At 48.8% G+C, this 23,188-nt stretch overlaps 2 protein-coding genes and 3 non-coding genes across 5 annotated transcripts in view; all 5 read left to right on the forward strand.

Moving 5' to 3' along the window:
* Positions 1–253: 253 nt before the first annotated feature.
* Positions 254–326, forward strand: TRNAF-GAA (transfer RNA phenylalanine (anticodon GAA)). Its single transcript has one exon. It is a non-coding gene; the product is annotated as a tRNA-Phe (tRNA).
* Positions 327–870: 544 nt separating this feature from the next.
* TRNAD-GUC (transfer RNA aspartic acid (anticodon GUC)) lies at positions 871–942 on the forward strand. The gene has a single exon. It is a non-coding gene; the product is annotated as a tRNA-Asp (tRNA).
* Positions 943–1,782: 840 nt separating this feature from the next.
* Positions 1,783–1,854, forward strand: TRNAA-UGC (transfer RNA alanine (anticodon UGC)). The gene has a single exon. It is a non-coding gene; the product is annotated as a tRNA-Ala (tRNA).
* A 2,688-nt stretch (positions 1,855–4,542) lies between these two features.
* Positions 4,543–7,209, forward strand: UBC (ubiquitin C). Its single transcript, XM_065418056.1, has 2 exons — positions 4,543–4,648; positions 5,537–7,209. The coding sequence occupies exon 2, from the start codon at positions 5,540–5,542 to the stop codon at positions 7,139–7,141; it is 1,602 nt and encodes a 533-aa protein (XP_065274128.1). The 5' UTR covers positions 4,543–4,648; positions 5,537–5,539; the 3' UTR covers positions 7,142–7,209.
* A 6,274-nt stretch (positions 7,210–13,483) lies between these two features.
* Positions 13,484–23,188, forward strand: part of SCARB1 (scavenger receptor class B member 1) — a 40,474-nt gene continuing 30,769 nt past the window's right edge. Inside the window, exons 1-2 of the mRNA XM_065417985.1 lie at positions 13,484–13,606; positions 14,531–14,570. Of these exons, the coding sequence (XP_065274057.1) occupies positions 13,484–13,606; positions 14,531–14,570 (163 nt within the window). The remainder of the gene's footprint in view (positions 13,607–14,530; positions 14,571–23,188) is intronic.

A 23,188-nucleotide genomic window follows, 5' to 3' on the forward strand; every position in this document is an offset into this window, starting at 1 on the left:
TATTAATAATAATTAATAAGTATTATTATTGAATTAATAATAGCAATATCCTTCACAGCTGGCATCTTACTTGCTCTTTTATTGTATAAAGGAAAGAGCATTTAAAAATGGGTTTCAAGAACAAGATTGGGGTGAGATGGTTAGCTGAGCCTGCAAAAATGAGGGGGAAAAAACCCCCAAAATCTGCTAGACATGATTAAGTGCTTCTGGACAGCAGGGTGGTGTTCATACTCAGCCACAGATTTCATTACCTGCCGAAATAGCTCAGTTGGGAGAGCGTTAGACTGAAGATCTAAAGGTCCCTGGTTCGATCCCGGGTTTCGGCAGATTATTTTTCTCCTTTTAAGGGGAGGGGGGGAGGTAAGGGCCGTCCATGCAGGATGCCAAGCGGTGTGGTGAGACTGGAACTGCGGAAGAACTAACCAAACCTCGTAGCCCTCTGACGGCATTTTTGTGGGGATGTGATTTGTTTATGCTGGGTGTGCTGTAGCTTTGCAAGCGTGCTGCCTAACCAAACTCTGGCGTTTGCTATGGGCAGCAAGAGGGGCTGGCCAAGCCAGACCTCAGGGTTTCTGGAGGCTGTCAGGACGTGCAGTTGGGGTGTGTTTGGGGAGGGGGGAGAGAATAAAACCTGCTCCCGTTTCTCACACCACGTTCTCCTTCGGGATGCGGGTCTTCCCGGCGGTGGGCACGTTTGCAATGCTCATTGCACAGAGTATTTCCTAGGCTCATTGCACAGAGCGGCCTGGAGCGCGCGTCCGCCCATCTTGCACGGCTGAGCAGCACGCGCCGCAGACTGCAGCGGAACCCGCAGCTCCGTGCTGAGTGGGGGCTTCGAATAGCCGCTTTGGGGCGGGGCCTCTCAGCTAATCCTCGTTAGTATAGTGGTAAGTATCCCCGCCTGTCACGCGGGAGACCGGGGTTCGATTCCCCGACGGGGAGGCTGAGTTATTTTTGATTCCCCCCTCCTGCTTTTAGAGCCTTTTGCTCTTTTTCCTAGACAAAGACAATCTACAGGGCCCCTCCACCCGCTGATGTCGCGCTATTGGGGTTTATAGCTTATCTCTCCGCATTGCAGCCTTATTCTGCAGCTACAAAACCAGGCGGGACAACACGTGCCTGAAAACGATTGCTGTGGTGCTGCACACAGTTTAGATGTGCGTTAGTGGGGTGTGCATGGCGAACGGCGCAGTGCGTGACACAGAAACCTCTGTGCATCGCTCGTTGCATTGCACGGGGACACAGCAGGCCCAGGGCCCTGTCCGTGGGTCGGGTGGGGTGAGGGGTCTGCCTGTGCCTCCACGGGCTGTAGCACGCTTCGTCTGGCAGGTCCGCGTGTCTTTCTTCTTGCATTCCCCCGCCAGTGTCTGCTGCGAGCCCCCCACGCTTCTCCCCTTACGTCGCCTGCGTGCGTGCCCATTACTCGGCATCTCTCCCCCCGCCCTCGGTAGATTTGTTTAAATGCTCCCCATAAACGGGGAGCTCAACCCCATTGCCCGCCGCCGCCCCCTGAGGCGAGTGCATTTCGGCCAGGCTGAGTCTACGCCATGCATGGCAGCCCACCTCCCCTTTCCGTTGCGTGGAGAGAGGGGCCGTTTACTGAATAGAGCAATTAGGCCTTTGTCCTGCATGTGAAAGGCGTGAGCTGCAAGCGGTGGGGCAAAGCGGCGCGGCTAGAGGTGGACTTTTGTTGCGCCGCAGAAAGGATTTTAATGTAATATAGCGAAACGCTCTTTCGAGGCGAGAATCTATCTATTTCTCTGAGCCACCAGCAACCAGGAAGGGGATGTAGCTCAGTGGTAGAGCGCATGCTTTGCATGTATGAGGCCCCGGGTTCAATCCCCGGCATCTCCATTGTTTTTTTCCCCCCACGTACCTTAATTTTTTAACAACAGCCAGCGGCATAACCCACTGTTTTTGGTGCTCCAGACCAGCATGAATATATAAATTGCATATATTTACAAAGCGATAAAATGATGTTTCTGGCAACATGGTAAGAATAGGTCTTATGTACTATTTATTGTTATTATTCGTAATTGTATTGAACCAAAAGTGCTATACAGACAAGCCTGAAAACAAGTTTCCTGCAGTAAATGGTTTACAATCTTAGTACCAATTCAGGAAAGCATCACAAAGTACACATTTAAGTGCTTTTCTGAATCAGGGTTTAAGGTCTCAGGCCTGCAATCTGAGCCGATAGCACAAGCCTCTGCACTAGTGGGGCACTAAGATCTAAGTGCAGGAGTCAGGCTTTAAGGGGAAATTCACCCATAGTGCCAGGCACTAGGCCAGGGGTGGCCAAACTGCGGTCTGGAGCCATTTTAAGCTGGCCCCCAAGTTCCCACTGGGGAGCAGGGTCTGGGATTTGCCCTGCTCCGGCACTCCACCGGGGCGTCGGGTCAGGGGCTGCACCATGCGGCTCGACCCTGCTCTGGTGCTCCAGCTGGGGCAGGGACCACTCCGGCACTCCAGCCAGGGTGCTGGGTCAGGGACCAACCATGCAGCTCCCGGAAGCCGTGGCATGGCCCCGCTCTGGGGCGCAGGGCTGGGGGCCGCACCACGTGGCTCCCGGAAGCAGCTGCATGGCCCTGCTCCGGCGCTAGCAGAATCAGGGGCCACTCCACACGTAGAAGCCGGAGAAGGGACATGCCACTGCTTCCAGGAGCCGCTTGAGGTAAGTGCTGGTCAGAGCCTGCACCCCTGAGCCTCTCTCCACGCCGCAACCCCCTGCCCCAGCCCTCATCCTTCTCCCACTCTCTAAACCCCACAATCCCAGCACGGAGCACCCTCCTGCAACCCAAACCTCTCATCCACAGAGCCCACACCCCCAACCTGAACCTGCATCCCTTCCCTCACCCCTGCCCCAGCCCTGATCCCCCTCCAAACCCCTCGGTCCCAGCCCAGAGCACCCTCCAACCCTACTAACTCCTCATCCCCAGCCCCACCCCAGAGCCTGCACCACCAACCAGAGCCCTCACCCCACCCCACGCATCCCAACCCCAAATTTGTGAGCATTCATGACCTGCCATACAATTTCTATTCCCTGATGTGGCCCTCAGGCCAAAAAGTTTGCCTACCCCTGAACTAGGCCCTACACCACTAAGGTAGATAAATGGCACATAGGTATGGTGACCAGACAGCAAGTGTGAAAAATCGGGATGGGGGTGGGGGGTAATAGGAGCCTATATAAGAAAAAGACCCAAAAAATCGGGACTGTCCCTATAAAATCAGGACATCTGGTCACCCTACTTGACATAGGGCATGAAAATTAGGCAGGTACCCATTATCTATCTAATCATGCTGTGAAACGCCATCTTGTAGCAAAATAGGTTGTTCTTCAGTTTTTAGAGTTGATCATTTTAAAATCAGTCCTGCCTAAATGCACACGGGATAACTAACAGAATAAGCCTAACATCCCTGCCTATTTTCAGACTAGGTAATTGACCTTCTAAATTTGAGCTTCTATTCAAGTCTTTCATGTTTCTATAAGTAAGAACGCACACAATGCAACCTCTTCCCTACAATTCCAACCCTACTTTGATCAGAAACTAAGGGACCTTTGCTTCAACTAAGCCAACTAGATGTTTAGACTGTTTTTTTTTTAACCTATTATATTATTGAGTAAATTTTAATACAGAAGTAGCTCACAACCCACTTACAGGCTGAAATAACTCCCCAAAGAGAAACCCCTCCTTCTGTAAACTCTTTCTATGTGTGTCATGTGAATGTATGCCTGAAACCAATCAGGTAGCTGTTGCTGGGTTTCAGCTCTTTTTCAATTGGTTTTCAGCACTCCTTGTTCTGAGTGTCAACTGTGAGGCAGCTGTATCTTTTGGGTACATGCAAAGGAAGGGTTTTGGAGGTGGAGTGAACTAAATACCATCTCAATGAATCATGCAAACAAAGCCAGATTTTGTTATGGTCTTGTTGAAGCTCTGTATGCTTTGACGGAATGGCTCACAAGGCTCACTTTGGGGAACTCCAGACAAACTCTTCTTCCACCTTGTCTTTCTCACATTTCCAAGTCTTTGATCTTCCTCCCAACCTGGCAGTCACCGTCCGCCATTCTGCCTCTCCCGTGCTGCTTTGTGTTTCAGGCCCCCTTTGACCTCAGGGTCTGGATCCCAGAGGATAGAAGTATTGTCAGATGAAACTAGAATGCACCATGCTGCATGTTTATTTTATTTTTTCTGCTCTTTTTTCCCCCCCACATTCATTTTCATGTAGAGATTCGCAACGACCCAGACACACAATGAGACACGGAGCCCCAACACACAATCACACACGTGTTCCCCAGGCCTATTCCCTGCTCAGGGAACCAGGCTGAGCTGAGATCCCGTTCCAGGCAGGCGGAAATCCCAGTCCTGGTTTTACTCCACGCTCTATCTTCCGTTCCTTGGCCGTCCCCGTCATCAGTTCATGTCACACACTGAGCGGCCGGCTGATTCCTCCGCATTGCCACCCACAACTCGCCCCGCCCCCATGCTGGGTGCGCGCGCCATATATGCAGTGAGACGAGATAGTCCCCGGCGGAGGGATCTCAGCTAGGGGCGGAAGAGCCTATATAAAGGTCGCGCCAGCGTCGTGACGCAGTTAGATCCGCTTGACTCTACGTGACCGTTCGTTTGTCTGGAGCGCCGTCCTTGGGGTGAGTGGGGGGGCTGGGGAACGGGCCTGGCTCGCTGCTGGGCTTCCGTGGAGAGCGAGAGGGGGCGAGTCCGGCCTGAGGGCGACGAGGGTCCGAAGCTGGGCGGAGAGCCCAGCCCGGGGGCTGCGTCTGCCGAGGGGGGGGGCGGGCAGCGGGTTGGGGGCGGTATGGGGCCCGGGCCGTCCCGTATATTGTGTGTGTGGGGGGGTTGGGCGTCAGACTTGAGGAGCCTGGCGGGAGGGGGAGAGGAGCCAGCCCTCTGCGGTGACTGAGATATAGGGGGTGGCTGTGCCCCAGCGCGGGGGGAGGGGTAGGCATGGAGCGCGGCCTGAGGGAAAAGGTTCGCTGCGTTCGGAGCGACGAAAGGCAGCTCCCTGGTTGGTGGGGGGCGGGGGAGTTAGAGTCGGACCTGCGCTAAAATGGCGGTCTGGGCGCGCGGAAGGCCCCACCCCTTCATGGCCACGGGCTGCCCCCCTGCCTCTGACGCCTGCCTGTCTGGGGGCGGGGTTAGGGACCGCCGCCCGCGAGAGCCTAGGCCGCCCTGACCAGGCCTGCTGGCCGCTGAGGTAAGCGGGATTGTTTGGCACGGACTGTCCCATTGCATTGGGCGCGGCTGACCGGCCGTGCTGACGCAGTGGCGTTTTCAGTGTGACACAACTGACTGGAGCAGGGCCCTGGAGTGAGCTTTGGGAGGAGGAAGTCGCCTACGTGGGTGGGGGAGGTGGAGCTGCAATTCAATGTGTGTACTGGTGTCAAAAGGTCTCTCTCCACTGCTTGATAATTAAGTGACAGGGTAAAGTCATGCCTTTGTGATTTCTTGTGATGTAACTGTAGTATTTTGGAGTCCAAAAATGCTTATATACTTCAATAACTTTTATTTTTGTACAGAAAATGCAGATCTTTGTGAAAACCTTGACGGGCAAAACCATCACCCTAGAGGTAGAGCCCAGCGATACCATTGAGAATGTCAAGGCCAAAATCCAGGACAAAGAAGGCATTCCTCCAGACCAGCAGAGGTTGATCTTTGCCGGAAAGCAGCTGGAAGATGGACGCACCTTGTCCGACTACAACATCCAGAAAGAATCCACTCTGCACTTGGTCCTGCGCCTCCGAGGTGGTATGCAGATCTTTGTGAAAACCTTGACGGGCAAAACCATCACCCTAGAGGTAGAGCCCAGCGACACCATTGAGAATGTCAAGGCCAAAATCCAGGACAAAGAAGGCATTCCTCCAGACCAGCAGAGGCTGATCTTTGCCGGAAAGCAGCTGGAAGATGGGCGCACCTTGTCCGACTACAACATCCAGAAAGAATCCACTCTGCACTTGGTCCTGCGCCTCCGAGGTGGTATGCAGATCTTTGTGAAAACCTTGACGGGCAAAACCATCACCCTAGAGGTAGAGCCCAGCGATACCATTGAGAATGTCAAGGCCAAAATCCAAGACAAAGAAGGCATTCCTCCAGACCAGCAGAGGTTGATCTTTGCCGGAAAGCAGCTGGAAGATGGACGCACCTTGTCCGACTACAACATCCAGAAAGAATCCACTCTGCACTTGGTCCTGCGCCTCCGAGGTGGTATGCAGATCTTTGTGAAAACCTTGACGGGCAAAACCATCACCCTAGAGGTAGAGCCCAGCGATACCATTGAGAATGTCAAGGCCAAAATCCAAGACAAAGAAGGCATTCCTCCAGACCAGCAGAGGTTGATCTTTGCCGGAAAGCAGCTGGAAGATGGACGCACCTTGTCCGACTACAACATCCAGAAAGAATCCACTCTGCACTTGGTCCTGCGCCTCCGAGGTGGTATGCAGATCTTTGTGAAAACCTTGACGGGCAAAACCATCACCCTAGAGGTAGAGCCCAGCGACACCATTGAGAATGTCAAGGCCAAAATCCAGGACAAAGAAGGCATTCCTCCAGACCAGCAGAGGCTGATCTTTGCCGGAAAGCAGCTGGAAGATGGACGCACCTTGTCCGACTACAACATCCAGAAAGAATCCACTCTGCACTTGGTCCTGCGCCTCCGAGGTGGTATGCAGATCTTTGTGAAAACCTTGACGGGCAAAACCATCACCCTAGAGGTAGAGCCCAGCGATACCATTGAGAATGTCAAGGCCAAAATCCAAGACAAAGAAGGCATTCCTCCAGACCAGCAGAGGTTGATCTTTGCCGGAAAGCAGCTGGAAGATGGGCGCACCTTGTCCGACTACAACATCCAGAAAGAATCCACTCTGCACTTGGTCCTGCGCCTCCGAGGTGGTATGCAGATCTTTGTGAAAACCTTGACGGGCAAAACCATCACCCTAGAGGTAGAGCCCAGCGATACCATTGAGAATGTCAAGGCCAAAATCCAGGACAAAGAAGGCATTCCTCCAGACCAGCAGAGGCTGATCTTTGCCGGAAAGCAGCTGGAAGATGGGCGCACCTTGTCCGACTACAACATTCAGAAAGAATCCACTCTGCATTTGGTCCTGCGTTTAAGGGGCGGTAACTGAACTTGCTCCTGCTAGCATCTGAATAAAAATTTCACTGCACCTTGTTCCAATAAAGCTGTTGCATTCACAACTTTTTTGTCTGTCCCTTTCAAATGTAAAGGTGCACTAATTTAGTCAGACTTGATTCAGTGCACTAGAATTGTATAATAAATGACACAGCTGGTAAATAGACATTAATCCAACTGTAAAACTTGTACGCTGTTGGTAAAGGTGGTAAAATTGGCCATTAAATCATAAGGTACTTCTGAGATGTCTGGAATCTAGTGTAGAGTCAGACTAACCTTTAAAGGTTGCTATTGTGCTTGTGGCCCCTTTTGTGCTAGATAATGTGCACAGATATATAGGCACAGTACCTGCTTTGAAGAACCTTAATTTGAAACAAGCAAGGATGCATGGGGATGTAAAGTTTATGTGGTGGTTCTCATGTTTGATAGTCATTTCCAGTATTCCAATGTGTAAATCAGATTAAACAAATCTGCCCTGTGAAGAATAAATAAAAACAGCTTGTCCATTTAAAAAAAAAAAAAAAAAAAATTACAACCCAGTTAAAATTGGGCAAGGTGGTCTCACCAGACCCCTACAGCATGCTGGGAAGGAATCCATTTTAATAGCTGCAATGAGTTGACCATATGTCAAGTAAGCATTAAGGTTAGTGTATTAGAGCAGTGTTTTTCGATCTGTGGGTTATGACATGTAAGGCACTGGGTCGCCGTGTTCTGGTCACCATCAACGACCGGGACATTAAAAGTTCCGTCGGCAGTGCTGCCCAGCTAAGGCAGGCTAGTGCCTACCTTTTCTGACACTGCTGTGCCCTGAAAGCGGCCAGCAGCGGTCTGGCTTTTAGGCTAGGGGGCCATGGGGCTCCGTGCACTGCCCCCGCCCCAAGCACTGGCTCTGCACTTCAGCCAATGGGGGGGTGGGTGAGAGCGGTGCCTTCGGGCGAGAGTTATGTGGAGGCACTTGTGTGTCTTTGCCTAGGAGCCAGAGTTGCTGCTGGCTGCTTCTGGGGCGCAGCATGGTGTGCACCCCAGCCATGCCACTGAGCCACCAGAGGCAAGTTCATGCCACAATCCCCAGCCCAGAGCCCTTCCTCTGCCCCAGACCACTCGGCCTAGAGCCCTGACCCCCTCCTCCACCCTGACCTAGCCCTGTACCCCACCAAACCTGGAACCCCTCATCCCTGGCCCTGCCTCCTGTATCCCTGCCCTACCCCAGAGCCCCCTCCCACACCCTGAATCCCTTAATTCCTGGCCCCAGCCCTGAGCCCCTCCCAACTTCCTCATCCCCAGCTCTGTTGTGTCGCAGGCATAAACAATTTTCAACAGGGTCCCCAGAAAAAAATTTGAAAACCACTGGTATAGAGTACACTGTAGCTAAGGCCTCAATTCTAGTGTAAACATACCTTGCTGCTACATTTAGCAATAACCTTACAGTAATGAAAGATGAGGATGCTTGATCCCCCACTAAATGATTGGGGTGAAGAGAACCCGCAAAAGTAAAAGCATTTAGAAAAATGATAGGCCAGGTCCTCTGGCTGAGTTCAGCCTACGTAAAGTCACAATACAATTTCAAATATTTTTTCCCAACTCCTGTCCTAGGGGAGCATATGGTGTGGGTGCCATTCTACTTCAAAGCAGTGATTTCTAATTGAGAGTGCCTGTGATGTACTTCCAATTGTATGATAAATTAATGTATTGCAGTGCTTTGAATATAAGCACTATTTAACGACTAAGAATCAGGATAGATTAATTTAAATCCATTTTAATAAACTTTTCTATTTGTATTTCAATTATTTTCTAAAGAGAAGTGCATTCTCATTGCTTAATATAAACATTAGAATATGCTGATTTGAAACTAAATAGAGCCTTTACACTAGATTTTGGTACCTATTTTTGCTTCCTGGGAGGCAACACTATATATAAATTAATTTAAGCAACTACATAGCTTAATATTTTTGCATTAATTGTTTTCAGTGCATTAGAAAACATTGCTTGTTTACTAATCACTTTTTCCTCATGATTTGTTACAACTGCAATTTAATTAAACACAAAACAGCATAACATTTATTATTATTGAACAAAAGCCCTTAATACAGTACATGACTGAAGTAAGTGGCCAGCTGCACCAACATAACTCCACTTCCATGAGAGGCATAGCACGAATGTCAATGTAGTTAGGATGATGCAGTATGTGTGTAGACTGTGCTACTTACATCACCTGTTGGCTGTCCGCTTCGAATGGGGCTGACAGCTGGAGCCCTCCCTCCACCCCAGAGCTGACAGCCAGGTGCTGGGTTCACAGCTGTGAGACCTGCCCGGGTGTTGACAGCCCAAGTTGTCAGCCAGGCATGGGGCTGACAGTTTGGGGGGGGGGGGGGCGGGGGGAAGCTGTGAGCCCTGCACCTACAGCTGAGGCTATCAGCCCCAGGACTGCCAGCCTCCAGCTGTCAGTGTCCTACAATGCCCCACTTCAGTCTGGAAGTGCTCCTGATGAAGATGTGCACCACTGACAGAAGAAGCAAGTGTGGACATGAACCCCTGCTTTAATTACTGTGGTGACTGTATGTCGACTTAATTTTGTAGTGTCCACAAGCCCCAAGTCTCACATCCTGGATTTAGCTGAAGGTGATGGTGATGTCGTCTGAGCCCCCCTTTCTGGCCTCATAGGGTTAGGCCATTGTTAAAGATCAGGATGATGAAGGCCCTGGAGTGTCATGGTGGGTTCCAGGTGACTGGAGTGGCAGCTATCCCAGTAAAGCTTGCAGCTTTTGGCCCCCTGGCTCCTTTGAATGGCCACAAAGAGGCTGCAGCTTCATCCCATGAACATTAATCTATCGAAACACTTTTCAGTGATTTCAGCAGTAAACATTTCCTCCCATTTCTAGAATCTTTCACCTCATTGTCATCTCAACATGTGGTTTCACTAGGAGCCTTGAAAAAGATCACTTATGGTTGTTTAACTTAATCTAGTTTGAACCAGTCTGTTTGCCTTCACCCTTTGCTGACTTTCATAAACAATTTTATAGAACAGTCTGAACTGGACTTTTGTTAGGTTGGCCAATTTAGAATACAGGGCTCTGCATAAATGGACCCAATTCCATGGTCCTTATTAGGTAAAACTCCAGCTGGAACCAACCAATAGTTGTTTTGCCTCAGTATAGACCTCAAAATTGAGCCTGTAATAATTACACAGTTGATTTTTGGTCATCCTCATCCCATCTGTGTCTCCCTTCTCTATCTTCCCTCACTCCACTGATTCCCGATCCTGGTCTCTTTCCCTGGGCTTCTCATCTAAATTCAGTCTCCCCACTCCCTGGTTCCTTGTCCCAGAAGACTCTACTGAGCATGTGCAAACACATTTTTCAAATGCTTATTACTTGGCAAAATTTGGGTGGATTTCCCAAGGACAGCAAAAGGCACATCTCTGACACAAAGGCCATCCCCGTCATATATCAGCTTCCTGCTCCAAACCATAGGCGTGCTAGAGCTTCTCAAAGAAAGAGTCACTAACATTTTTTTTGTAAAAAATATATTCCAAAACAATATATTTTTTCCTGACTTTGTTCTTGGAAATGGCTAAACTGTTTTGACTGTAATTATATATAAAATCCTGACGCAGACACCTAGTGTGGAAAATTTCAACCTAAATGCTCAAAGTTGGGCAAACTTATAAGCAACTGAAAACAGGGCCTCTCTAATGGGAAGTGTCAGGCAACCTTAACAACAGGGAGTGCTATCTGCTGGATTTAAAATTTATCCAAGAACAGTTTAAACCTTGTTCTCCCCAATGTTAACAGAGAATAAATATATTAAAGTAGAGATGGGCCTAAGTAGGAACATTTGGGTCAGAACTTCCAATGTGCAGTTTGGTCCTTTATAGGCAGATACTCAGGGCCAGCTGTGGCATTTTGACATATGGGACTACCTCTCGCCTACTAGAACAATATGTGCTCATGCTGCACACGCATCATTTCCCCACCCTTGTGTCCCGCCTAGATACCAAATGGTGGGACCTTTTACCAGCAGCAGAGTGTAGGGAACCCCAGTGGGCCAGCTTATATTCCATCTCTGTCCCACGGCCTGCCGGGGATATCGGATGGCGGCTCTAACATGGAGCCGAGAGTACGGGCGTGTACTTGGCACGGTTCATCTCTGTCCCAGAAGCCTGTCCCTTCTGTGGTGTGAGGGAGACCCTGGCACATGTGTACCTTCAGTGCACCAGGCTGCAGCCCCTTTTCCCTGCACTTGTTTATTTACACACACCTGATCCCAGGCCCCATGAAGTTGCGGGACCACCTCGTCAACCTCCTCCTGGCCATTTGTAACACCAGGGAGAGGAGGTTGGCAGAGGGGAGGCCCTGCGACTGTGGGGCTGTCTTTCACTCTTTTATCTGCTCACGTATCCGGGCAGAGTTCCTCTGGGCAGCGTCCGCTGGCTCTCTCGATGCCTTTGAGGAGCAATGGGCGCTGCCTGGGGTTCTCTGCTTGGTTTCCCCTTCTGGTTCCCTGGTTTTGGCCCTTTGACCCCCACACCTGTTCCCGTTATTGCCTTTGTTGTCCCCCAAACTTGGTTGGGTTCTGGGTTCAGTAGCTCCTCTCTAGGCTGGGGAAGGGGCTTTTAGCAGTGGGTGAGCTAGTGCCTGTCCACGTCCCGGCGCTCAAAAGGACTAGAACAGCATGGGAAATACACTCAGCAACTGTGTTTGCTGACTTCAGGCCAGGCTCCAAGGCCTATTTACATAGGTTATTTGCTGAGTGTATGTTAAAGTGGGTACTGTATTTTCCTGGATTTGAAGGCTCATTGAGTTCCTTATTGTGTCAAACCAGTTGCTGCAGTGTGTTAATGTATTTTTAAATATTGTACATGCAATCCTGCAGATACCGTGCACCTTACACATTGAGAAATACAACATAATACCAAAAAGCTTCACTTGGAACCCCTGATGTGGGTTTTTGGATAAGGACCTGTCCCCTTGGCTAATTTTGCATCTTTGCCTCATGCTGAGTGTGGGACTAGCAGCTGTGGTAGACCTCCATCCTGCCAACGCTTATGAATGTGCCTAGTTAAGTAGTTCAGAAGTTTGCAGTACATAATGGAAAAAGTTGCATGCTTACTGTTAAGCATGTGTGTTTGCACGATTGAGGGCCTTCATGCTGTCCTTACCTTTGCTTGCTTTTTGTCACCTTATTAAGACCCCTGATTTTAAATATAAGGCCTGGTACTAGTGATGTTATGATTTAAAAAAAAACAATTACATGAATGTCAGTGCTGCAGCAAGCGTGGGCTTGACAGCTGTGAGACCAAAAGCCTTTCTTTGTTCACCGACACAACCTAGGATGCTGAAAGGACAGCGTTAGTGCAAGCCCATCAATTCTGCCTTGCCAGCGGGCCTCAGCTATGGTGCTGACAGCACCACTTCTGGCATAGGAACTTAGTTTGCCTCCAGGGTCTATTTGCTTCCTGGCCTCTCTACTGAGACGGAGTGCCAGTTAGTGCCAAATGACAAGGAAGTTGTGTGACCTGGACACCTGCCTGTAACGAAGCAGGACTTGCTCAAAGGGAGAAAAATTACAAGAATTCCCAGTGCCTTATACAAGACTTCACAGATTCTCATGGGTCTGTTGGAGTGGATGGCTGGGAAAAAAACAACCCAGAATCGTATTTGTCCTGGGGGTTGGGAGGGGCAGGATTAGAGAAAAGCACCTCAGGATCTTGAGGGAGGAGGCGGGGAGAGACTGGAGAAAAACTCCCCAGGATCCTGGGGGGACGGTGGGGGATAGGGTTGCCAACCCTCCATGACTACCCTGGAGTGTCCAGGAATTAAAGATTAATCTTTAATTAAAGACTGTCCTGATGAAACGTCCAGGAATAGTCCAACCAAAATTGGCAACCCTAGTGGGGGAGTTGGAGAGAAGCTCCCCAGGATCTTGGCGGGGGGGTTGGATAAGCTCCCTAGGATCTGGGGGAGGGGGGGTTGAAGAGAAGCTCCCTAGGATCTGGGGGAGGGGGGGTTGAAGAGAAGCTCCCCAGGATCTGGGGGGGGGGTGTTGGAAAAAAGTTCCCCAGGATCGGGGGGGGGGAATAGAGAAGCTCCCCAGGCGCCTGATCCTCGGGGCGGGGAGGGAGGCGGGGCGCTGTAGCCGGGTCTCCCGCGGCGGGGGGCGGCCCTTCCCCGCCGACAGCTGGGCAGAGCCGGCCGAGGGGGCGGTCCCGGCGCGGCCGGAGGGAATAAAATCGCGGCCGGCCGCGCTTTCCCCGCGCTGGCTGCAGTTAAGCCGCGGGCGGAGCCGGCAGCGAGGCCCGGCTGGTGGCTGCGCTGCGGGGGACGTTTCTCTGCTCGCCATGGCCGCTCCCGCGGGGCGCAGAGCCCCCCTGGCGCTGGGGCTGACCGGGCTGGTCTTCGCCCTGTGCGGCCTTGTCCTGCTCTTCGTCCTGCCCAGCATGGTCCGGGACCAGGTCATCAAGGTGAGACCCGCGCCCGGGGGGAGCAGTGGGGGGGTTTGCATCCTGCGCTGGGCCGACCCGGGCTGGCGTCCCCTTGGCCGCCCCCCATCAAAGGCTGGGGTGGCACCAAGTGCCCAGGTTCCTCCCTAGCCCCCCGATAGCTGTATCGTGCCCCCTCGCCTCCAGATCCGCCTTGCTGAGCTCTCTCGAGCTGCAGCTCCCTGCGTGCGGAGGTGCTGACCTGGCTAATGTTTCAAATCCCCCCCCACACGGAGGCTCACAGCAGTCTAGGGCTGGAAGGGACCTCCCTAGGTCACCTAGTCTGATCCCCTGACAGGGCTAGGTCGATAATAACTTCCTTACCCGACCGAGATGGGGGGCCCATACAGGACAGGAAAAGTGCGCTGTAGCTGTCTGGGTATTGAAATGTACACCTGTGGCTTGAAGTGCAGACTAACCCCAGCTAGCCCAGGGTTGATTGACTACTCCCCATCCGTCGTGTCTCGTGCAACAGGAACACGAATTCTGTTCTAATGAGTGAATTCTTCTTCATTGATCCTGCCAGCTGCTGGCCCCCTCTAACTCCCCCTGAAATCAATAAGTGGTAAAGTAGGTCCATAGAGGATACTAAGGTAGAAATGAGTCAGTTCTAGTAAGGAGTAAATGAGATGAGGGGCAAATACTATTGACATGAAGTATTTATGTATGGTAATGTGAGGAGTTGGGCTCAGATGCACAAATGACAGACTGGGGAGGTCTGGTCAGCCATGGCTTGTTACCTGAAGCACTCCTCTTCCCCCTCATCTGGGGATGGCTGGGAAGGGGGTGGGAGGGTGGCAATGAGCAGGGCTGGGGTGTGAGGATCTTACACTTCCCACAGTGTATTTTTTTCTTCTTCTCCACTCCTTGTGCAAATGGCTAAAACTTACCCTCCTTCCCATCCAGCATTACAGGAGTGATGTCTGGATGCTGGATGGGAAGGAGGGTAAGTTTTAGCCATTTGCACAAGGAGTGGAGCTTGGAGCATGGAGCTCTCTGCTTCCATGCTTCCTCCTGACCCCCTAAAATGCATTGGTAACTATATTGAGCAATGCTAATGACCCCCAAGTCCTGGGCACTTCAGTAAACTATTGCTGTACTGAGTACTACAATGCATCATGGATTGCTCCTTATGTGTTCAGAATGCTAACAAGTATCAGAGGGGTAGCCGTGTTAGTCTGAATCTGTAAAAAGCAACAGAGGGTCCTGTGGCACCTTTAAGACTAACAGAAGTATTGGGAGCATAAGCTTTCGTGGGTAAGAACCTCACTTCTTCAGATGGGCATCTGAAGAAGTGAGGTTCTTACCCACGAAAGCTTATGCTCCCAATACTTCTGTTAGTCTTAAAGGTGCCACAGGACCCTCTGTTGCTTTTTACAGAATGCTAACAGTTACTAAAGTGAAGGATGCTGTAGAAAGCTCCGGGTTAGTGCTAACACACTAGGTATCTGTGTATATTTTAAGGTTTCCATTCCCTTCCCAAGCAACACTAATTCTAATTGCTAAGTGACATAACGGCAGCATTTGTTACGAAAATGAAGTATTTGGTCCATGGGCTAGGTAGCAATAGAAGACCAGAAGGGTTAGCACAAAAGGAATATAAGTAGACCTCACAAACCTGAATCAATTAGGGCTATGAGCAAAGCTGCTATGTTCCTTTTCGTGCTATTGCCGCTACTGGTGTTGGCAACAGTGATCAGGGTGTCACGTTCATGAGCAATGTTAACAGGAGTACTTGTGGCACCTTAGAGACTAACAAATTTATTAGAGCATAAGCTTTCGTGGGCTACAACCCACTTCTGTATTTAATAAAATCACTTTTTATTTAGTAATTTACTCAGAGTATGTATTAATACCTGGGGGAGCAAACAACTGTGCATATCTCTATCAGTGAGGGCGAACAATTTATGAGTTTGCCCTGCATAAACTTTATGCAGGGTAAAACGGATTTATCTGGGTTTAGACCCCATTGGGATTTGGGCATCTGAGTGCTATAGACAAGCACACTCCTGTGAGCTGGTTTTCAGGTAAACTTGCAGCCCATGTCAAGGCTGTATCCCCACTTTGAACTTTAGGGTACAAATGTAGGGGCCTGCATGAAAACTTCTAAGCTTATTTACTAGCTTAGCTCTGGTCCGCTGCCACCATCTCAAGAATTCCCTCCCTGGGAAGCCTTGAGAAACCTTTCACCAATTCCCTGGTGAATACAGATCCAAACTCCTTGGATCTTAAACAAGGAGAAATTGACCCTTCCCCCCTCCTTCCTTTCACCAACTCCTGGTGAATACAGATCCAAACCCCCTTTGGATCTTAAAACAAGGAGAAATCAATCAGGTTCTTAAAAAGAAGGCTTTTAATTAAAGAAAAAGGTAAAAATCATCTCTGTAAAATCAGTATGGAAAATAACTTTACAGGGTAATCAAACTGAAAGAGCTCAGAGGACCCCCCTCTTCTGTCTTAGGTTCAAAGTACAGCAAACAAAAATAAACACTCTGGTAAAAGGTACATTTACAAGTTGAGAAAACAAAGTAAATCTAAGACGCCTTGCCTGGCTTTTACTTAAAATTTTGAAATAAGAGAGACTTGTTTAGAAAGATGGGGAGAACCTGGATTGATGTCTGGTCCCTCTCAGTCCCAAGAGCGAAGTGGGTTGTAGCCCACGAAAGCTTATGCTCTAATAAATTTGTTAGTCTCTAAGGTGCCACAAGTACTCCTGTTATTTTTGCGGATACAGACTAACACGGCTGCTACTCTGAAACATGAGCAATGTTGGCATTTCAAAATATGGTTCAGTTTTGAACTACAACAAAACCAGATGTTCTGAAATGGTGTTTCCAAACGAAAAATTGCTCCACCAGACCAACCTACCACTGTGGAGTGAAGGACATTGTTTATTGCAACAGTGACTGTCAGAAGAATGCCAGTTTCACTCCAAAGCTGCTGGGGGCTCCCAGGCCTGTGGCTTGAGGACAGCAGACAAACCATGAGTCTGCCCTGGAGCTAGAGACTCCAGAGCTTCCAGACTCCCAGGCCAGTTGTTTCATCTGACTCGCTCTCCTGCCAATACTTTACCTATGTTCTGCTAGCTCTAACTGGTGGCTGCTGGAATCTTCCCCCTGTGCTGTGTAGACCCTCTTTAAGCAGGGAAAGACGATGTTGTGATTTAAAAAAAACACCTTGTGCCTGCTCTACTCTAGTGCTACCACTGATGAAGCTGCAATGGTTCAAACTTGCCTAGTATAGATAAGGTCATAGAATCGTAGGACTCGAAGGGGCCTCGAAGTCGTCCAGTCCACTCAAGGCAGAACTAAAGCAGGACTGAATATTATCTAGACCATCCCTGACAGGTGTTTGTCTAACCTGCTCTTAAAAACCTTCAATGACGGAGATTTCACAACCTCCCTAGGCAATTTATTTCTGTGTTTAGCTACCCTGACAGTTAAGAAGTTTTTCCTAATGTCCAACTTAAACAGCTCTCACTGCCGTTTAAGCCCATTGCTTCTTGTCCTATCCTCAGAGGTTAACGAGAACAATTGTTCTCCCTCTTCCTTGTAATAACCTTTTATGTACTTGAAATCTGTTCTATCCCTTCTTAGTCTGGGATCCTTCAGAGACGAAAGATGCTATATAAAAGTAAGTGGTATGCTGCCATTGAGAATAGATCACTGGAGGGTGACTTTTCCCTAACAAAGCAGTGTGATTTTAAGTTTCCTCTCAACTTTGCATTAGGTTTTTTAAAATTTCATTTTGACATGGGAACATGTCCTCCTGACTGCATAGGACTTGTTTAAACTTGTGAGGTTAACTAATATAATATTGGCATCTTTTAGCAGGTTTTGCCCTCAGCGTCAAGTAACTAACATCCTGGGTGACTCATAATTGTTGTGGTGAAAGATCAACATTATTGATTACATTCATCTGGATAGTCAGAGCTGCTCACTTGAGACATAGGCCCTATATTGCTAAGAGCTAAAGGAGATTTTCTTTAGCTCAAGTGATAGGAGGCCTGTCCTCTTGGAGCAGGAGGATCTGAGATCTGTTGCTGTCAGTTCCAGTGGTGTCCATGGCATGTGGCTTTGTGATAGGCATAAAGCTGTAAGTGGCCATAGATTGTTTCAGTATTTAGAGTCCTCCGGAAGCTGTTCAAGCTAGAGACTTACACTAGTGTCATAAAACAAATATTTGTTACACTCTAGCACCTTTTAGCCTGGGATTTCAGAGGAGCCAAGGAGTTGGGCACCCAAATCCCCTTTAAAGTCAATAGAATATGGCTGTCGGGATCCCTTAGTCTCCTTTAAAATCCCAGCCTTAGGACATGCTATACTTCGGGGCACTTTTATTCCTGTAAAATGGTGAGAAGTCACTTTCTTTAGGTTTGGCCGAATCAAACCTTGAGGTGCAGTTCAGCATTCAGGCCATATGTGTTTGGAGTAGGTGCTTGTATGGCCCTCACAGGCCTTGAATATAAGTACCTAGATAGCAGACTCCTGGTTACAGTATCTGTGTAATGTGGTGCTGTCCTTACGGGGTGTTTGGCGAAAAATTTGAAGTCTCATCCTGGGCTTTCCCCTACTAGGCTCCAAGGTCCTGGGTGACTGCTCTCAATAGTAGGAAGTGCTCAGCCTTGGAAAGCTGTTTGTTGAACTTCCTGAACTGGCAATGGTAGAGTCCACTTCTTAGGCAGTGGCAGTGGTGGCTGCTGCTGCTTGCTTCTGAGGTCAAAGATCGTTTTAACAGCATATTCAGTGCATTGCCTAGGATGCCAGTGCAGTTAATAGGCTTGTTATGTAGCCGGTCAAAGATTATAATACCAGGTGCCTGGCAGCAAGAGGTTATCTTACGTTAAATGGGATACCTGAACACGTGATATTGACTTGAGAATCAAGAGTATCTAAGGTCCAGGGAAGAGATAGTGAGATGAACTGGCTGACGCTTCAAGATGTGTGGCAAGGATAGCAAGAAATGGGATACTGAGGAGACCTTCCCCCCCCCCCCTTTTTCCTCAGCCTCTTACTAGCATGATCTAATTTTAATCTTCTTTCTCCTTCCTCTTATCCCATTTGCAAAATTTATACTTGTGTAACTGATGTGAGGTTCGTCATGATAACACAGTAATGGATGCAAAATATGCAAGTCTTAATCTTTTAAAATGTTTTTAGACCAGCAGTCAATAACTAGGGCTACTGATTATAACTGCTTCCAGGTAGCTTGGCCTCTTACCGGCATGAGTGAGCATTAGTTTAAATAGGTCAATTATACTTGCCCCTGTATGTGTTTTACTGTGGAAGTGTTCTACGTTGACTAAAAACATGGAGCACCAGCAGGGTTGTGGGGTGACCAGGGGGATTGGGACAGTCATGAGTGCCAGTTGTCTCAGACTTGCTGCATGACCTTAGTGATTTACTTTGTACGAAATGTCAGCCTCTCAGAGATCCAGCCTTCCTTCCTTCATTATATTCCAAAGCTGTGTTGGATGCTCTTCGGCCATGTTGGCAGGATGGACTAAGACACCCCAGCGCTTCCAGCTGTCAGACTCTGATGCATGAAGGGATGTGCGCCCTGACCCCATCAGGTGTTGCCTGCTGGGTTGCCCCAGAGATTTTCCAGATCTGGGAACGTTTTTGTGTGATGCCATCAACTAGTTATTCTGTCTCAATGGTCCTCCACACACCATGCATGTTTGACTTGTTGTCCATCTGTAAATACTTGCTTAGCTCACAGGGGGGTTAAGAGGCTTGATCTAGTGAATGTTGGTGATACAAATACTTGATATGGTGATACTTTCATCCAGTGATTCTAGTGTAAGCTGGGTAGAGCCTATGCAGAGAGCACCGATATAACATAGCTGTTATAACCATTGTAAAGGAGTGGCTTGGGGGTCAAATAACCACCTATATATTAATGAGAGAAATGTTAATTCTTAGCAGATATTTTAATTTAGTGGCTGGTTCCTGATTAATCCCTAATTTCCACAATATCAGTCCTACTACACCTCTATCTCGCTATAATGCTGTCCTCGGGGGGCCAAAAAAATCTTACTGCGTTATAGGTGAAACCGCGTTATATTGAACGTGGTTTGATCTGCTGGAGTGCGCAGCCCCGCCCCCCGGAGTGCTGCTTTACCGCGTTATATCCGAATTCGTGTAACATTGGGCCGTGTTATATCGGGGTACTTCACTCTGCTACTCTGATTACAAGTACCTACATGACTGCAGGTCCCTCCCTGGACTTGAATTAAACACTGGCTTACTTAGCAAGCTTGTACTGCTTCTGCAGGCAATGTTGCTGGACAACTGTCTAATGAACAAATGTCCTGCAGCAAAACTGTTAAGTTGAATGTGTTTTCTGGGCTACAGCTGCCAGGCTATATAGGCTTTTGAGGTCACTGCTAGTGATAGATTTCTACCAGCTACTCACCCCGTCCTTCTAACTGTAGCAGTGAGTCTGAGATGCTACTGGTACAACTTCTTACAAAATATTTCTGTTGCAAGTGGAGGTAAAAGCAGTAAAATGTTCTAAAGCAGTAGTTCTCAACCAGGGGTCTGGAGCCTCCTAGGGGGCCTCAAGCAGGTTTTGGGGGGCCTCCAAGGGGGGTCAGCATTAGACTTGCTGGGGCCCAGGGCAGAAAGCTGAAGTCCCACTGCATGGGGCTGAAGCCCAGGGTCCTGAGCCCCACCACCCAGGGTTGAAGCTGAAGCCTGAGCAATGTAGCTTCATGGGGGGGGGGGGGGGGGGCTGTGACAGGCAATTGCCCTGTTTGCTACCTCCTAATGCCACCCTGGCTTTTATATGCAGAAAACCAGTTATTGCGGCACAGGTTGGCCGTGGAGTTTTTATAGCATGGGGGAGGGACTCAGAAAGGAAAAAGGTTGAGCACCCCTGCTCTAAATGCATTTTTTTGGGGGGCAGGGTGGGGGCTGTTCATGCTGGCTAAGGAAGCTTAATGAAGGCTGACAGCCTTGCTTCCCGTTGCAATAGGAAATGTCAGGTCATATGGCACTGTGCTCCTGACTGTAGCAGTCAGCGTTTACCACAAACGGTTCAGTAGCTGCTAGCTGAAAATGCTGCTTCTCATCTGAAATAATGTGCTGGAACTAGAGAGATGTGCAGCTGAGCAGAGGCTTAATGTCAAAGGAGAGCTTCATATAACCGGCACTAACCGTTTCCAGGGAGTTAATCAGGGCCCCTTTCTGATGACTCTGAGGGGGGCTGAGGAGTTATTTATTCGTGCATCTCCTAGCTTTTAATTGCTTGAGTAAAGCCCATTACAACGGCTTTCTTTGATTGCATCAATCCCTTCACTCCCAGGAGACCAGCTGATCTCAGTATGTCCGAGATCTGGGGTGGGAGGGGCTGCTAGCTCTCTGCCCTTGCTCCTACTTCTTCAGCACCCAACAAATAATAATGCCCACATCTTTCATTGGTGGTGGTTTTAACATGAAACTGGTGATTGCATGGGAATAGTGGAGTATCTTGTAGGGTCCCATCTAGGTGGGGGTGGAGGGTGGGAAGTGTTAATCAAACCCTCAGTTTGAAGTGTGCAGTGCATGTGTCTTCCTCCCAGGAAGGCCAAAGGCAAGCAACAAGGTCTGTGGCTTAGAAGGAAAGGGAACTTTGCTGCTTTTGGGTGGGTGATGGTGGTAAGCACTTAACCTCTGCTCAGGGAATATGTGGAGTGGGAGGGGAAGCATGTGGGTGCATGTAAAGGAATATGCTGAGTTCAGCAGGGTTGCAGCTTGTGGCCTATTGATGACCCTTCCTTTCCAACAGGATTTAAATCTTCACTTATTCTAGCTCTGTTGCTTCAAGAAAACCTGTGCAGTATTGTCTTCTGAGCTTGTGGTTTTTGTGAGAAATTGTGCCCCCTCCCAATCACGTTGTGTATACTCTTCTAGCTTGCGTTCCTGTATTCCTCTGCTAACCATGCCTATATGAACTGCTTCAAGCCCCACCTACAGCATGGAACACAGCAGCCATGACTGCATGGGAGGAACAGGACGGACATTTACTACAGATCCTTGGTAGTTAAGTAGCAGGCTTCCATCTAATGGATCTGAACTAACCATATCCCTTTCCACAGGTTTTATGGAGACTAGAAAGCTGTTCATGATGTTCCTGCCAAGGGCTGAATTAATCTCGTCCCTGTAGGGAGACTTCTCTAGATCTCCAGTCTAGCAGTGCTAGAGTAAACGGTCTGTTGGACGTTACAGTTTTAGGGGAAGACTTTCAAAGATATAAATGGCTGTTAGACCCCCAACTGCCACTTGCATCTTTGTAAATTCTCTTCCCCCTCCCCCCAAACTCTGATTCCGGGATTTGTAACGCCAGGTTAAAAATGGTCTTGAGCAATTCTAGCATGTGCTGCAGATCTTGGGGGTTCAAAGGAAGAGCAGGGGATGCTAAGATGTTAAGTAGCTCCCTTGTGTCCAAATAAAGTCTAATATACACTTAACAGGACTTGTACTATTAAAAGCTCCTCCATTATGATCAGTGAATTGAAACTACTTACAAGCAGTTGCTTGCCTATGACTTACCAAACAGAACTCCCCCAATCTGTGCCTGCAGTTGGTTGATGCTGTCTCCTAGTCCAGAGACCCTGGTGGTGATGTCATCATCTGATGACGTGCTCTGATTAGAGCAGGCTGAAGGCTGCTTCAGATGAACTGGTCTCCTCCAGCATTGGATTGTGTCTGCAAATATGTCCAGTGTCTCCTGGAGGGTTGAGTGAAAGGGATCTCATTTGTAGCTGAGGTGTGTCCTTAGCCATATCTGAAAGAAGGCTAAAGATAGGTAAAATCTCAGCTTGATTTGCCCATCCCTAGCATTTATAGTCATCTGATCTAGATGTAGCAGAGCAGTCTTTCTAGCCAATCACTGCTTAATTCAAGGTCTACTGGGGGGAAGAAGGCTATCTTCTAGCAGAATGTTAACAGTACCGGTGAAAACATGACTTTCTTATTTAGGTTCATGGAGTCTCTTTTGCCTGAAGACTTCTGGGCTCTAGACATTTAAAATAGTTTTTGACCCAGTCACCCCAGAATGCTCCTGAATTGGGTCGCATTATGTTTTCAGTGAAGTTGCATGGTGGTAACTGAAAGCAGATTTGGCTGTGTGAGCTAGGCTTGGCAAATGGGTCACTTGACTGCTCAAATAATAGAGGCAAGGTGGGTGAGGTCTTATCTTTTATTGGTCCAACTTCTGTTGATGGGAGACCATTTTTAAGCTACACAGATGTGAAGAAGAGCTCTGTGTAACTCAAAAATTCTCACCAATGGAAGTTGGTGCAATAAAAGATCTGACCTCACCCACCTCGTCCCTGTAATATCCTGGGACTGACACACCTACAACAACACATCATATAGCATGGTCAAATGATGTCAGTTGATCACTGTTAAATATTGTCAAATCTGGCAAGAAGGCCTTGATGTAGGCAGACACCTAAATATTTGATTGCATCGTGATACCCTGTAAGGCTGGTTAAATGTCACTTTACTACCTGTTATGCCATCTGGTGGATGTGGGGCAGGGGGAGGGGAAGAAAGACAAAATAATTGACTCTAAAGC

This window comes from Emys orbicularis, chromosome 16 (assembly GCF_028017835.1).
Source record: "Emys orbicularis isolate rEmyOrb1 chromosome 16, rEmyOrb1.hap1, whole genome shotgun sequence".
NCBI lineage: Eukaryota > Metazoa > Chordata > Testudines > Emydidae > Emys > Emys orbicularis.